Source organism: Bubalus kerabau, chromosome 3 (assembly GCF_029407905.1).
Source record: "Bubalus kerabau isolate K-KA32 ecotype Philippines breed swamp buffalo chromosome 3, PCC_UOA_SB_1v2, whole genome shotgun sequence".
NCBI classification, from domain to species: domain Eukaryota; kingdom Metazoa; phylum Chordata; class Mammalia; order Artiodactyla; family Bovidae; genus Bubalus; species Bubalus kerabau.
Genome location: NC_073626.1, coordinates 169,179,431 through 169,196,669, shown reverse-complemented (window position 1 = coordinate 169,196,669; position 17,239 = coordinate 169,179,431). Strand labels below are relative to the sequence as shown.

General features: G+C 42.7%; 1 protein-coding gene across 20 annotated transcripts in view; it reads right to left on the bottom strand.

The window, feature by feature from the left end:
• Positions 1–17,239, bottom strand: part of RHBDD1 (rhomboid domain containing 1) — a 208,775-nt gene that overhangs the window by 139,828 nt on the left and 51,708 nt on the right. For all 20 annotated transcript variants that reach the window (XM_055573614.1, XM_055573634.1, XM_055573618.1 and 17 more), the window contains one exon: positions 2,888–2,976. In XM_055573614.1, coding sequence (XP_055429589.1) covers positions 2,888–2,976 — 89 coding nt within the window. The remainder of the gene's footprint in view (positions 1–2,887; positions 2,977–17,239) is intronic.

Sequence of the window (17,239 nt, the reverse complement as noted above, 5' to 3'; positions counted from 1 at the left end):
ACAATGTCCTCCTGGTTCACCCACTTTATCAAAAACAGGATTAGTGCTCTTTTCATGACTGATAATACTCCATTATATATACACACATACTACATTTTCTTCACCCATTCATCACACATTTGGGATGTTTCCCTATATTGGCTATAGTGAACAAATGCTACGAGGAACATGGGAGTACAGATATATCTTCGAGACGCTGATTTCATTTCCTTTGGAAATACACACAGAAGTGGGATTCCTGGATCATACGGTAGTTCTATTTTTTATTTTTTGAGGACCCTCTATGCTATTTTCCATAGTGGCTGTACCAATACACATTCTCACTAACATCCTCACCTAACTCTGTTATCTCTTGTCTTTTGGATAATAGCTGTCTTAACAATCCCTGACTGCGATCGATGCATAAAGCTACAGTGAACAAAACAGTATGTGCACGTGTGTGTGCCCAGTCATGCAGCCGTGCCTGGCTCTTTGCAACCCCTTGGGCTGTAGCCCGCCAGACTCCTCTGTCCATGGGATTCTCCACGCAAGATTAGTAAAGTGGGCTGCCATTTCCTTCTCTAGGGGATCTTCCTGACCCAGGGATCGAACCTGTGTCTTCTTTGTCTCCTGCACTGGCAGGCAGATTCTTTACCACTGAGCCACCTGGGAAGCCCATTGTATACTATAAAGCTATAGTCAACAAAACAGGATGATACTGGAATAAAAATAGACATGTTGTCTGATAGAACAGAATAGCCCTAAAGCTGTAACTACCAGCCTTTCCAACAATTATTAGCTTCTTTGTAACAAAGCTCAAAGTCATTATAAATAAGTTCTGAACAATTAAAATATATTCTCCTTTGTTTGGGGTTAGTCCTACAGGGAACACAATGTGGTGGGGACAATGAAACTCTAACTTATACTCTCTGAAGTTCCTTAACGTTCCTGACGACATAAGATGGTCTCTGCCTTCTAAGGGACCAAGCTTGGTCTTTGAGATCTCTGTACAAGTAGAGATGCTCTGGCTATAGAGAGAACATGCCCCATAACAAGGGTGTTCGTGAGCCGTGTTCTTAGCCTTCCTAAGGGACTTTCCTGTTTCTTACCCCTAAAAGGGCAACAGGACAGAAAATTCAGCACTGGTGAAGGAAAGGAGAGGGAAGAGTAACAGGGGACACCTTCAGTGTGATGCTTCTTTCCCTGGAGTTACCAGACAGCAGCTTTCATGTATTTCCACAGGGCTCCTATGTCACCTCAGTTCTCAAATCACTCTAGATCTTTCTCCAGCTTTACCGGAAAAAAGGCAGAGATTGCAGGCTATTTGTGAATAGCACTGAAATGTTTCAACTTCTAGTATTCAATTTTCTACTTATTATGCTCAAAATAGAATGATATAAAAATAAGTCTCCTTAGAAAACAGCCAAGGCTTCAGGGAGGAAACTAAAAGTTAAAATGTTACAATTATGGGGGAAGTCCTCTTTAAAAACAAAACATTTGCCTAAATTTCATAATATGTCTATAAGAAAGCTTTACTTAACCACTTAATCCTCAGACACACACACACACACACAAAGGAAACAAAATATTAGATTCCTAAGAATCATTTCTTTTCCTGTATCAGCACTGAGGACATTTGTGCAACAAAACTCATATCTGGATTTCCATTAATTACGTTGTATCAAAAATATAATAAAACTCTACACTTTCAATACAGGAAGCTCCTGCTGCCTCCTCCAGGTACACACACCAGAAACACAGTAAGATGCAAACGTAGGAAAATAAAAACTTGCGTGGATGCAAACACAGTCTGTAAAAATCGCCCAAAAGTGAATACAACCAGCTAATAAAGGCAAGGGCACAACGTTTAGAAAGCTTTCTAATATCATGAATATTATATGGTTTGCAAGAATACCAGTTATCAGCACAAATAGTGAAAACAAATTATTTATGGTTTAAGAGAAGGTAAAATAGTCTCAGAAGATTCCCCATGAGTAAAAGATGAAATATTAGAACTCATATGGTCTATAGAACAAGTGTTTGCAAAACAGTTTCCTTATAAGTCATGACTAGTATAGCATTTCCAATTAAGAGAGCCAAAAAAGTTATAGGTTTCCTAAGTAAAATAAAGTATTTTCATTGAGCAGCAATTAGAAGGGAAATAATTTTTTAAATTAAAAAGCAGGAGCCACGCTTCAGGAAAAACAGACTTGGTTTGGCCATCCATGAATATATGTCTCGCCTGCCAAGGACCTAGTGGTCATTCTGAATTGTTTAAAATACTGACCTTGTACTTCAGTATAGATTTGTCTTTCTTTTTTTAACTTTGCCTTGCACTTTGAATTCATGGAATATTACAGAAGAAAGCATATTTTAAACCAGCTTTAGTTCTATGAATTTCAAGGAAATAGTGGTTTTCGGTGAGTGGCAATAACGCTGTGGGTGTAAGTGTGTACTTCATTTGTCCCCTAAGAAAGCATCAGGTTTAAAACTGGGGTTTTCAGTCTCCTTTTTGGACCATGAGAGGACCAGTGCCAGCTGGTTCACCTCTTAGTTTAAAAAGAGCCTATTAGGGACTTCCTAAGTTGAATCACAGGGAAACTTGGGGTTGCTTTTATTCCCATTAAAATGAAGATGAACTTCCAACTAGTCAAGCCAAAGGTGTTCTGTGCTTGTGTGCTCAGTTCCTCAGTCGTGTCTGACTTTGCCACCCCATGGGCTGCAGCCCACTAGGCTCCTCTGTCCATGGAATTTTCCAGGCAGAAATACTGGAGTGGGTTGCCATTTCCTACTCCAGGGGATCTTGCCAACTCAGGGAACGAACTAGTGTCTTTCGTGTCTCCTGCATTGTGGCAGGTGGATTCTTCACCATTGAGCCAATGGAGAAGCCAAGCCCTGTTCTCCATACCTGTGCACGATTCCATGATCTTCTTCAGAGGCCCATGAGTGTACATCAGTCCAACAAGAATTCCAGCCAGATGCCCGGCAAAGGAAGTCCTAGGAGAGAAGGAGGACCTCCGTGAGTGTTTGCCCTGCTGCAGACTACACACTGTCTTCTCAAAAGCCAGGGGCGTGTCAGTTAGTCACAGTTTGCAGGCTCTAGTTCTGCATCACATCTTTCATGCGGAGCAGCATTTAACTCAGTCCCAAGGACATCACTTCCTACCTTACAATAAAAAAAAAAGTACAATGAATAACAAACATAACAGGTTTAAAAGGCAATCTCCTCCTTGACCAAGAGAAGTAAGCTGGCTCCTTCAGGGCAGCAGAAGCGTTTTTGTCAAGACAACCCATTATACTTCTTCCAGTTTTATGTCTGTAGCTCTTATTAGGAAGTATCAATGAAATCCATTTCCTCTGAATTAAATCTTGAATTAGTCAGCCACTGTGAGGGACAAGTGTTACCTGTGTTCACTGCAGAGCGGAGAGCTACGGTATTCCCACCCTGACTAGGGAGGCAAAGAGCAAGAGAAACTTTGCAGAAGAGATTGAGATGTCCACCCCCTTCAGCACCCCTCACATAAATGTGGATCTTTCAGTCCCTCAGCCCCCCAAAAACCCAAAAATGTAAACTACAAGCTTGAAAGATGAGACAGAGCTTTAAATAGGTTCCACTCTTCTTAAAACAGCATCTAAGATTAGCAGTTGCTTCTAAATATAAATACAAGGCAAGCCCCAGCTAAGTATATGCTGAATGAGTAAAAAGACTAAATCGAAGATCATCCAGCCTGGCTTTCTGCCGCCCCCAGCTCCCACTCTCTGTGCAGCCCATGCCCTCCATCAGTTATTTTCCCCAAACAGAGGTGAGGTCATGTATGTCACGGCCATCCTGTAGGGCTCACTGACTCCTCCGCTTACAGACACTTTAGCCTGTGCTCAAGGTCTTCCCACTCACGGCCCTGCCCATCTCTTCTCTCCATCCTCATCTCCTACTAAACCCACCCCCACAGCCCACTGCCATACCCCTCAAGAGCTCACTGGTGACCCCAGGGCTAACTGAAGAGTACCCCGTCATAAAAACTCTTCACATCTCAGGTGAAGGGTTCCTCTTCCTTTGAAAGTTACCAAGGAGCTGATGTGAACTCCAAGAGCACGGGGACTTTTGTGGTTTACACAGGGGTATCTCGCACACCTGGGATGGTGCTGGGCACAGGACAGACACCCAAGTATGCGTGGAATGCATGATCCCAGTGTCCCAGGACGGTTTCAGCAAGAAGAGCAGGAGGCAATTTAAAGTCGCTGTACCTTCAGCCTCAGAGCACTGGCTGTGCCATGGCAGGGACTGAGCCATGCCACTGATGCCATCACCCTCACGAGATGTAGAATCAAATCCAATATACCTTGTGACCATGGCAGCAAAGGACAGGGCCAAGAGGCCCTTAACGCCACAAGTGAGGCAGCCGCAAGTAACTGCCACGGTCTCAGGGCCAGGGAGAGTTGCTGGCTTGCAGGAAAGAGACAGACAAGGGAGCACTTCAGAGAAAAAGATGAAAGGAAGCCTTGTGTAGTCAGGACGGTCCTGCCCAATAGCCAACTCAATCACACTACTGCCCAAACAAGGCTCTGCATGCGTCTATACACACTGAAAGTCACACCATGTGTGGGCGTGCATGTGTGCACACACATACACACATACACATAATCATTCCTTAAGGATAGCTGTTATTTTCATCAAATATCTCTAACTAACAGCATGTTCGACCTGATAATAAAAACATGGGATCAGACAGTCAGTTTCCCATTTTCAGGGAAGAACAATATTAACTGTGCTTTCCTTTAGCTTTTCCAAAAAAAAAAAAAAACCCAAACTATACTTATTTTATTCTATTTTTAGGCAAATAAACTCTCCAACTAGTTAGAGGAATGGCAAAGAAAGTGGTGGTTTGAGCAAAGAAGAGGCCAGAATCAAAATTTTAAAAACAGTAACTTCAATTTAACCGAAAAGAATAAAATACATCAATATCTTTGAAACTTTTCTTTTTTTTTAAATTTTATTTTATTTTTAAACTTTACATAATTGTATTAGTTTTGCCAAATATCAAAATGAATCCACCACAGGTAAGCAAATCTTTATGGTAAGTTATACAGCTATAACATGACATGGGAGAAAATTTCAATTTTAAATCCCAACCTATTAAACAATCAGCTTTAAACCTCATTTATAAATTAGAGCATAATAGTTAATATAGTAAAAAAAAAAAAAAAAAAAAGACGTATATTTTGTATTCAGCTTCCCTGGTGGCTCGGCAGTAAAGAATCTGCCTTGCCAATGCAGGAGACCTGGGTTCTGTCCCTGAGTCGGCAAGATCCCCTGGAGGAAGAAATGGCAGTCCACTCCAGAACTGTTGCCTGGATAATCCATGGACAGAGGAGACTGGCGGGCTACAGTCCATGGGGTCACAGAGAGTCGGACACAACTGAGCGACCAAACAACACCACAGTTAAATGAATTTTTTGTCTCTCTAAATGGGTTTGTAGAAGTCTAAGTTATAATCACATTACAAATAACTAAGGAAGGGAGGCTAGCAGACCAGAGACTATGTCTCATTCAGTTCAGTTCAGTCACTCAGTCGTGTCCGACTCTTTGCGACCCCATGAATCGCAGCACGCCAGGCCTCCCTGTCCATCACCAACTCCCTGGAGTTCACTCAGACTCATGTCCATCGAGTCAGTGATGCCATCCAGCCATCTCATCCTCTGTTGTCCCCTTCTCCTCCTGCCCCCAATCCCTCCCAGCATCAGAGTCTTTTCCAATGAGTCAACTCTTCGCATCAGGTGGCCATAGTACTGGAGTTTCAGCTTTAGCATCATTCCTTCCAAAGAAATCCCAGGGCTGATCTCCTTCAGGATGGACAGGTTGGATCTCCTTGCAGTCCAAGGGACTCTCAAGAGTCTTCTCCAACACCACAGTTCAAAAGCATCAATTCTTCGGTGCTCAGCTTTCTTCACAGTCCAACTCTCACATTCATACATGACCACTGGAAAAACCATAGCCTTGACTAGATGGACCTTTGTTGGCAAAGTAATGTCTCTGCTTTTGAATATGCTATCTAGGTTGGTCATAACTTTCCTTCCAAGGAGTAAGCGTCTTTAAATTTCATGGCTGCAGTCACCATCTGCAGTGATTTTGGGGCCCCAAAAAATAAAGTCTGACACTGTTTCCACTGTTTCCCCATCTATTTCCCATGAAGTGATGGGACTGGATGCCATGATCTTAGTTTTCTGAATGTTGAGCTTTAAGCCAACTTTTTCACTCTCCATTTTCACTTTCATCAAGAGGCTTTTTAGTTCCTCTTCACTTTCTGCCATAAGGGTGGTGTCATCTACATATCTGAGGTTATTGATATTTCTCCCGGCAATCTTGATTCCAGCTTGTGTTTCTTCCAGCCCAGCGTTTCTCATGATGTACTCTGCATATAAGTTAAATAAGCAGGGTGACAATATACAGCCTTGACGAACTCCTTTTCCTATTTGGAACCAGTCTGTTGTTCCATGTCCAGTTCTAACTGTTGCTTCCTGATCTGCATACAGATTTCTCAAGAGGCAGGTTAGGTGGTCTTGTATTCCCATCTCTTTCAGAATTTTCCACAGTTTATTGTGATCCACACAGTCAAAGGCTTTGGCATAGTCAATAAAGCAGAAATAGATATTTTTCTGGAACTCTCTTGCTTTTTCCATGATCCAGCAGATGTTGGCAATTTGATCTCATTATCTGCCTATATTCAGCATTTTCCACTAAAGTCTCATCTCAATACTCTTACTGTCCTTATCATTTCATTTAAGCTATATAGAAGTGTTTTTCTTTTAAAATAAAAAACAAGAAGAGCTTATGATCTTATTCAATCAAAACTGAGAACCTCTCAGGACTTCCCTGGTGGTCCAGTGGTTAAGACCCCACGTTTCCAATGCAGTGGGTGAAGGCTTGATTCCTGGTCAGGAAACTAAGATCCCACCTGCTGCACGCAGCATAGCTAACATAAACAACCAACCCCTGAGAAAGTCTCAACATTATACACAGAAAAGGTAAGGATGCCATCCATGACAGAGGAATCATATGCTTGTCTCAAGAGGTGAGTTAACCTGCTCCATGCTGTAGGTAACTGTTTGATAAACCACTGCCCTTCGCCTACTAAGAGATACCCATGTCATGAGAGAGGAAACAGATGTGTAGACAGGAAATGGAAGTGGAGCTGCGAGCTACCTTCTCCCCGGTAGGATGGGGCAGCCCAGTTCTAGGATTAGGACCTTTATCCTGGCCCCTGGGAGTGCTGGGAAGGAGGCAGGGATAAAGGAGGAATGGGGCTTTGAGGGAAGAAGACACACCTGGGCTCTCTAATTAGTGGCTGGGAATGTCAAATGTCACAGCTTTAGAAACAGACTGTGTTACTAGGATCATAATGACACATGCTAAACAGATGTTTCAACATTTTTGACATCTGAGGCTCCCCGAGCTCCATAGCAGCCCTCCTAGAAGGTACACTCTCCTCTGCTCTTACTTATACCTGCTGGCTGACACCCCAGGTGGCAGGCTGGGGAAGCTTTGCTTTTAGGAACAGCCTGAGAAGGCCGCAGGCTGGTGTGAGGATTTGGTGGAGACCTTGCCTCCTCCATCCTAATCTATGGCAATTCCTCACAGACAGAACCGCTGTCCTCAACTCTGCATCCACGACCACAGCTGGTACAGCATCAGCAGCATTGGTAAGTGGCCTAACTCTAGTTCTTAGTAAACAACTCCTGAAGGAGCAGAGAAGTAGAATTAAAATTAACACGCAAATGCACACATCTGACCTACAGTACAACTACACTCTAAAAGCACAAGTAACACCGGTCACCAATGAATAGCTGCTTTAGTATCAAGTTTCACTGGGAGAGACAATGATTGAACACACACTTCCTCCCCTTGCTCACTCCTGCACACTTGGACAACATATTACACAAACCATGTGTTCACTGAACAAAACAACAGCACTAAGTCTATTATTATAGCCAAAAATTGATCACTTAAAAGTTTTGTTTCTTCTCATAGCTCAAGAGGGACTCTTTAGAAAATCCTAACAGCTACAGTCAAACATTGACTGTGATGGTGAGATGTGGTCACAAGAGCCAGATATACCACTGCTGTGTGTGGCCACACAGGTTGTGCGCTGTGTGAACTACAGACAGAAGGCAAATCACCTGTCCAGGGTCTCAGTGGTTCTGCAAAGTAACTGACAGATCCGATATTCAAATCCAGATGCTCCGATCTCACTGTCAGAGAGTTAAGTGCTGATATAATTTCTTCTTAACTGGGGGACAATACAATAATCCAGTAGTCCTTTAGCTTGTCCAGGTTCTAAATCCCTTTAAATGTCTGATAAACGCCATGGATCCTGTCTGCAGAAAGACTCCACATTCACAAGGTACGTCACTTATCATTTTAAGAAGTTCACAGATGCCTTGAATCCTATCCATGGACCTCTGATTAAAAATCCTTGTCTGAAAACAATTCATCACAAACAGAAGAATTTCCAATACCGGCAGTAAGTCTAAGCAGTTCCATACTCAATTGGAAAAACATTTTGTTTGTATTCAAATCCTAACACAGAGGCAGCCATTTCCTTAGATCACTTAAGTTTATGAACATGTCCAACTTCTTTGTTGGCCCATTGCTGTCTCATGGTGGAACCTACATCTGGGATCAATTTCTTTCTCTCTAAAATCCAACTTTTAGCAATTCTTTCAGTTCAAGTCTGAGAGTAAAAAATTCTGCCCGTCTTTGTTTGTTCAAGAAGGTCCTATTTCTGAATCTACTACTGCTGCTAAGAAATGCTCTGGCCATCGGACAGTCATTTTTCTATAGGTGATCTGGCTCTTCTCTCAGCCTTTAAGATTTCCTCTTTATGTTAGGTTTACTGCCATTATGGACCATTCCAGTTGTAAACTGGTTTAATTCCCTCCTTGAGATTTGCTGTTGCTTTTTCAACCCGAGGTCTCATGTCGTTCTATAGTTTTGAAAAATCTTCATTGCTTTTCATCCTGTGGACCTCCAGCGATGCAGCACTTCTGTATTGAACACAGAGTGGGGGTTCAATACGTGTTTATAGAAAAAAACTAAAAAAAATATGAAAAGCAAATATCAAATCAATGTTGCTACATGTAAGGAAGAGTGATAGTGGAAAGATAATTTGGGAGCAAAACTAAGATACTATTGTGGATCAAAGGTCAATTACCTCTCAATAAAGCTGAAGAAAAGATACTATTGTGGATTTTAGTTCCACAGACGATATGCAGACAATATTATTAATACTAACAGACAGTGTTCTTTCCTACTATGCCAGCATCGGGCCATCCCCACTCCTTTAACAGGCTGAGCTAAGCGGTTATACAAATGTCACACGTGCTGTTGAAGAATCAAAACTAAAGTTATGATCAGAAGCCAGGACAAGCTCTACAGGACCTCTGTTCAATGGCAAACTCTGTCCACAGTTGCAGAGGTGATCCTCTCAGGCACAGTTCAGAAAGCAGGCAGTGAATTACTCTAAGATGTGATCTCACTGTGGATGAACAGCAAAAGACCTCATTAAGGACGCAACTTGATGGAGACCTGGTGTTGGACAAGGTAAGATGGTAAGGTAGGGTTAAAGACAGTCAGCTAGAAGTGGCCTCTGGTACCGGATGTTCCAGAATTTCCTCCTGTAAAAGCAGTTACTACCAGGTAGGGACTGAGTGGATCAGAAGGTCTGGGGATCTTAATAAAAGGCCCCTGACTGCCATGACAGAAACAAGATGTAGCAAGAATTCTTCAGCTTTAATGAACATCACTATGGAAAATCTTGATCAGATGGCTTCTTCCCAAGATACCCTGTTCTTAAACCATCTGTTTTCTATCTGTGATGCTTTGTTCAACCACAGCCAGCCTGTTTCTTTAGCAATGGCACTTTGGGAGATGCCTGATCTGTGTGTCTCTCACCATACCTTCCTCATGCCCTCTAGCTTGCTGTGCCTCAGAAGGAAAAACTAGTCTCCTTCCAGTATTATATCTCCTTAAAGGTAATGCAATCTCTACTCTCCATGTTGGTTTGATAAACATGGCACCAACCTCAAATATAGAGCTGGGAGCTAACCGCTGACATTTACTTCAGTCCCAGACAAACAAGACCTAGACAAAAATAAGCATGACAAAGGTTGGAGGAGCCTCTCTTACACAAGAGCTTCCAATATAATAGATGATACCAAGCAATTCCTTGGCTCTCAAGTCCACGTCTCTCAGCCTGGCAGCAAGAGAATCCCACGAGCTGGTTCAAGGAAGTAGCATTCATTCATTCACCAAATACTTATTGACTGACTACTACATAAACAAGACAAATAGTCACTGCCTCACAGAGCTTATAATTGGTGGGGGAAACACACACACACACACACACACATACTAACTGTAAATTGTGTTAAGTGTAGGGAAGTGACTCCACTTTCCCTAGGGTGGTCTGGGATGGCTCCTTAAGTGGCATTTAAAGTGACATACACAGGATTTGAAGCTGGCAGGCCATGAAGCGAGGATGGGAGCCTCTGGCAGGGAAAAGTACATATGGAAGAACTTTGAGGGAAGGAAGAACTTGTTGTTTTAAAAACACTGAGATGGTTATGAGGTGGCCGAATATAGTGAGATGATGGAAACCATGAATTTCAGCATGAGATGAATTTAGAAAAACAGGTAAAGGTTAAGTCCTATAGGCCTTATGTGCCATGTGGAAGAATTTGGGTTATTTCATAAGTACATTGGGAGGCCACCAGAGAAGTTTAAAAAGGAGAATTCTTAAGAGTGATCTATTCTGTCTGCTGAGCAGACTCTCAAGTGTCAGCAGACCAGGAAGGAGGCTAATGTAGCTCAGGTGAGAGGTAGCAGCTTGGAAGAGGGTGGGAGCAGTAAGCGTGGAGAGAAAAGAATGGCTTGAGGTCTATTTGGTGGCCAAGATAAAGGATTTGTTGATACATTCAGTGCAGGGGGTGAGGAAAAGGGAGAAAGCTAGGCTTCTGGCTTGTGTAATGAGACAGATGAGGGACGTACCTACTAAGATGGGGAAAACCAGAGAAAAGGGGGAGTGAGAGGGGAGAATCTAAGAGCTCCGTTTTGATGTGTTTACTCTGAGATGCCTACAAGACAATTAAACAGAAATACCGAGGGGAGCGTTCACTAGATAACTGGATACCAAGTTGGAAGTTGAGAGGAAGAATGATTCAAAATTCATATATTTAACTTTACTTGACTCCTTGAATATGTGTATACATAGGGCCATGATATTATAGCTTTAAGTATATAACATATGAGGCTCCTCTGTCCATGGGATTCTCCAGGCAAGAATACTGGAGGGGGCAGCCATTCCCTTCTCCAGGGATCTCCTCGACCCAGGAATCGAACTCAGTGCAGGTCTCCTGCACTGCAGGCAGAATCTTTACTGTCTGAGCCACCAGGGAAGCCCTGGTTCTGATGCATTATACACACACAAATACACATATACATATCTAAAAATAGGAAATACATAGAAATAGCAACCAATAATATGGGGGAAAAGAATATCCCCGCTTCTTTGTTCCAACTTTCCTAAAAGAGTGTTTTTACTATGTTACTGGGAGCTTAGTCATGTCCGACTCTTCGCGACCCCATGGACTGCAGCCAGCTTCTCTGTCCACGGAATTTCCCAGGCAAAATTACTGGACTGGCTTGCCATTTCCTCCTCCAGGGCATCTTCCTGACCCAGAGATCAAAACTGTCTTTTCCTATGTCTCCTACACCGACAAACAGATTCTTTACCACTGAGCTACTTTGGGAAGAATGTCGTTATTTTTTTTAAATATATAAAGAAAACAGTAACTGGACAAGGTTCTCGTTTAAAAGACAACATTTCTCTCATTGATGTGGTGGATAAATCTAAATATTTTTGCTGTTGAGGTAAATCGTTAAGAAAGCTTTCCTCCATTTGGCACATGCTAGTGTTTCCAAGTTGACCTCCAGATGGAAATCAAGATCACTAGCTTTGTAGCATTAATAAGGTTCTTTAGAGGCTGTGCTATTATTCAAATCTCCTTCAAAACATAATGAGAAGTTGTGTCAAATTAAATGAAAGCAACAGGTAAGTGAAATTACACACACAATAAATGAATAACCCAGTACACTTAACTGGAGTACAGATGTTACAGAGTCGGTGTAATTCCCTAAGTGAGGCTGGTGTTCTTTTCCTCACCAGACACTTCATGTAGCTGGATACCTCCTAGGTTCCCTCTCCCATATCTTCCATATCACTGTTGAGTAGGTTCCATTTGCCTCAAATCTCTCCATCTGTTCTGCACTGCCCTCAAGCCCTGTCCCATCCCAGGCTTGAGCCATTTGCAAAGGCCATGATTCCACTCCGCACAGCTTAATATGCACTGTGCCCTCTGCCTAGCTGAGCCCGAGTGAAACAGCCTTCCTGATCACCCTTGACCGCTGCCTCAGGACAAGGCAGGAGCAGCTTCTTGGCTCTTGGAGTATCGTCTGAGTTCCTCCAGCATTTAAGACTTTCCTTGTCTGCAGGTGTGTCTGCTGTTGCCCTGCTGCTTAACCTACTGGCTACGAACCCTATCACACCTAATGACCCCCAAGCCCGAATATTCTTTAACGCTCACTCTGTTTTCTTGTAATGGAATTTATAAATAACGTATCTACACACACATTTTTAAAAACACAGACACAACACATACACTGAATCTCAATTCAATGCCCCAGCTGTAAACACTAGAAAATTTTAAATCACACAATAAAATACTATGAATTACAAATGTTCAGGGACTTTCCTGGTGGTCCAGTGTTAGTGGCCACCTGCCAATGCAGGAGACATGGGTTCAGTTCCTGGCCTGGGAAGATTCCACAAGCCGTGCAGCAGCTGAGTCCATGCACCGTAACTGCTGAGTCCACACTGCGACTACTGAAGCCGTGCCCCAGAGCCCATGCTCCCCAACAAGGGAAGCCCCTACTCGCCGCAACTAGAGAAAGCCCTCACAAAGCAATGCATACCCAGCACAGCCAAAAATAATAAATGAGATTTAAAAAAAAATGTTCAGGCACACCACCACCAGAAGACACACAAAGCGGTCCTTTCTTTGCCCCTATGTATGGAATCTGCATGAAGGAGAGATTCACAAACGCAGGTGGGGACAGATGGGCTTTCTGTGACTCAAACACCGCAGGCAGGGTTTCATTGGTGACATGACTTTATGGGAGACTTTTGACTCTGAATAATGCAAAGTACAATCTTCTCTTAAGTTACATTTACAATTCAATTTACAATTTTCCTGGAAAAAGTCACTGCCTATTAAATCCATGCCAAAGAGGAAAATCTTTGTGTTTACATGAAAAGCACAATTAGGTTTCAGGCTCAGATAATCATAAACAGGTTTTTCACCTACATAAAAGTCCTTTCAACAGAATGGGGGTGTGGTGTATGCAGGACATTCTTGTTGAAGGGGACAGTCCTGCAGGCTGCAGGGCAGCTGGTACCTGTGGTCTTCACAAACCAAGTGCCAGTAGCTCCCCCACTAATCATTATGATACCTGAAAATAACCCTGTAAATTTCCAACATCCTTCCTGGAGACCACACCACCTATCCTAATGGAAAACCACTAGCTTAGTACACAGCAGATGCTTACGGAATGTTTGTTGTGAATTGATGACTTTTAATCATTAAGCTTCAAAAATATTTTTCAAAGTACTTTTCATGTGACTACACCAGGCACACATTCCAAGGATTCCAAGTAAATCTACAACATATTGAAGTGATACGCAAGAAAACTTCCCACCACAACTGAAACGCACACGGGAAGTCAGACTATTTGAAAGAGGCCATGATCACTTCCACACTGTGCTGTGGCAGAGTAAATGCAACTTGGCACAGGAAAAATGCTCTGCCATCTGCTATTACTACAGACGAAAATATTTCTGGATACCACATGAATGGTTATGTGCATATCACCTCCAGAAAGTAAATGTGAAATGAAAGAGAAGTGGGATTGTTTATAGCCTGATTTTAACATATGCTACTGTTATGAAGCAAATCAGCCTTTTAGAGGTATTTTCAGGAGTGTCATAGAAATCTCATGGCCCTATGGTAGTTGGGCTCTTTGAAGCTGTAGGAAGAGACTGGCTTAGATGACCCCAATTAATGAGAGTTCATTACGGGGTACACAAGAAGAGAAGGACAGCAAGGAACAGTCTTGGCTGTGAACTGTGGCAGTGACTTCTACACTGCACTTATACATACCAGAACACCAATGGTAGGCTTCTCTTACCAGGCAGTAGTATAATCCACTGGCTCTTAATCCTAGCTCTCAACTGAGTCTCTTAAAGAGATTTTCAAAGTCATGGCTCCTTGGACACCACTCACAGAAATTCTGCAGAATTGTTCTCGAGTGGTATCCTGACATTGCTGTTTGTTGGGTTACTTGTTGATTATGTTGTTTTTAATTCCCCAGGTGATTTTATGTGTTGGGGTTGAGGCCCACTGATCTTAAGACAAAATTCAAATTCTAATGATGAGATTTCAGCTGGCATGGCAGGCTAACAAGAAAAACATTTTGAGTGTTGGCAAGACTCTTTACCCTACAATGTACCCCCAGAGAAGTGACATCTGTTTTCCTTCTTGGTAAGTTGGTCTTAATATATTCCGAAAGGCAGCAAGAGAGTAGGTATAGCTTTGAAAATACGTGCAAGGAAACATGTGAACTTACTTCAAAAGATTTACAAGTTTTTTGTTCTTAGGAAAACATGATAATTTAGCTAATGCACCCACGTATTCAAGAGAGTCATATAAACATGGTCAAAATTGAAGACAGTAAAGAGCTAGGGTAATCCCTGAGCCTCTAAATCCAACAGAAAGATTGGGAAACAAAACTGGATCATAAAGCTAACCTATAATTTCAGAAAAGGTAAATTCCATTTGTGGTTAAATTTGGTCTGAATCAAAATTCGACAAATGCCCAACCTTCACCATGACTTAGAGACCCAGACATGCCATGGACATCACATGCGGCTCCTGTAGCCACTTTATTGGCATGCCTGTGAGGCACAGTTGATGTTGAACAAGGGCAAAGAACCACCAGCTGCAACAGTTCTGAAAACCGCCCATTAGAGTAGAATGTGTTTATGTAAGACAACATACTAGGCTGAACATCTGGGTGGACAACGTAATCCCAGTGAAGCCATGAGATCCACAGGGGCTCATCTGGGGAGCACTGTCACGGTTGAAGATACACAGTCCCACCTTTGATGGAGACCCAAGCAGGGCAGATGTCCCCTCACCTCCCCTGCTGGCAGCTGGAGCACAGACATGGGACCGATACATGGCCAGTGAGACACATCTCACACCTAATCTTGAGAAGACAGTGCTGAGAGTGCAGTGAGGTGGTGGCAATGGCACAAGGGTCCATCCAGTTCTCACAGGTCTTCCCCCAGCCCAATATTTCATTCTTCTCAACAATTCTAGGAGTTGCTTGTCATCCTTCCAGTACGTCTTTCCATGGTCAAATATGCCAGAGTTAATTTCTGTTTTCCATCAAGAATCCTAACTGGTAAGGAACAGGTACATATATGGATGACAAGGAGGTAAGTGGCTCTATTTTTCTCTATAATCACTAGCTTTATGACGACATAAGACAGGAGCTGTTGGTCTACCCTGTCACTGTGTGGAGAGAGCTCTCCTGAGAAAGAAGCTCTGGTGGACAGATTCTAAGAGGAGCTTGGTGGCTCCTAGTATTCATGCCCTTCATAAACTCTTTCTTCATAAGCATGGATGGGATTGGGACTTGCTTCTAACCTATAGAATAAAGCATGCTACTTCCATGATCATATGACATAAAACTAATTTTTGCCTTGTGAGCAGACTCTTCCTCGCTGGCTTTGATGAAGGAAGCTGCCATATGGTGAGCTGACCTACAGAGAGATTCAAGTGGCAGAGAACTAAGGATGGCCTCCAGCTGAGAGCCGACAGCAAGGCTCTCAGTCCAACAACCCACAAAGAACTGAGTTCTTTCAAAAGCTATATAAGCATGGAAGCAGCTCCTTCCCCAGTCATGCCTTCAAATGAGACCTCTGTGCTGACAGATATCTCTGCTGCAGTCTTGTGAGAAAGCCTGACATGTAAGGCTTGAAAATTCTAATAAAAGTGTCAAAAAGGATGTTACCACACTAAAGAAATATTAACCCAAATGTTCAACTCACTGTATGAATTCCCAGTGAGCTGTATTTGGAGAAGGAAATGGCAACCCACTCCAGTATTCTTGGCTGGAGAATCCCTTGGACAGAGGAGCCTGGCAGGCTACAGTCCATGGGGTCATAAGAGTAGGACATGACTTAGTGACTAAATCAACCACCATTCCCTTGTATTAGATACAGCTCAATTTGTCACGTGTGGGAGAAAATAAAAATACCATTGCAAGAAATAAAAGAGAAAATACATATAAAAGTGGTCCATATAATGCTTAATACACTGGAAGTGTTAAAATGTGAGTCAAAATCCACTCACCTCACTTGTTAAAACTGAGAAACACTATATTTAAATACTCATTTACTATCTCTAAAGGGCTTCTCAGATGGCACTAGTGGTCAAGAACCTGCCTGTCAGTGCAGGAGACATGGGAGATGCGAGTTCAATCCCTGGGGTGGGAAGATCCCCTGGAGTAGGAAATGACAGCCCACCCCAGTATTCTTGCCTGGAAAATTCCATGGACAGAGGAGCCTGGCAGGCTACAGTCCAGGGAGCTGCAAAGATCTGGACCCTATTGAGCGACAGAGCACCTACTATTTCAAGAGCTCTCTGAAATACGTAGATACTTTTGTCCAGTAAGGTGTCATTCTCAGGGGCTCTGATGTCCTCAGACTTGTGTGAGCTTCATCTGCCATTCTTTTTCTACCCACAGAAGACAGCTCAGAGGCACTGAAATGGTGGGAGCTTTTCCAATGAGTCTGATGCTGATTTCAGGACTTTTTCTGTTTATCTTTTTAGTCCTCCCAACAAATCCATGAAATGCATACTGTTGCAGTTCCTACATAACAGATGAGGAACTGAATTTGTGAAAAGTAAAACCAAGGGCCAGGGTTATAAAAGGGCGATCTAAGAGAAAGCAGGAGTGATGCTCAATAACTGTGTGTTGAAAGGAGGAGAACTGAGTAATGCATCTGTACCCAGTGCTTCCTCACTGATGGATATACCTTCTGCTTGCTTTTGCTCAGACTTTTTAAGTCTGGGAAAGCAT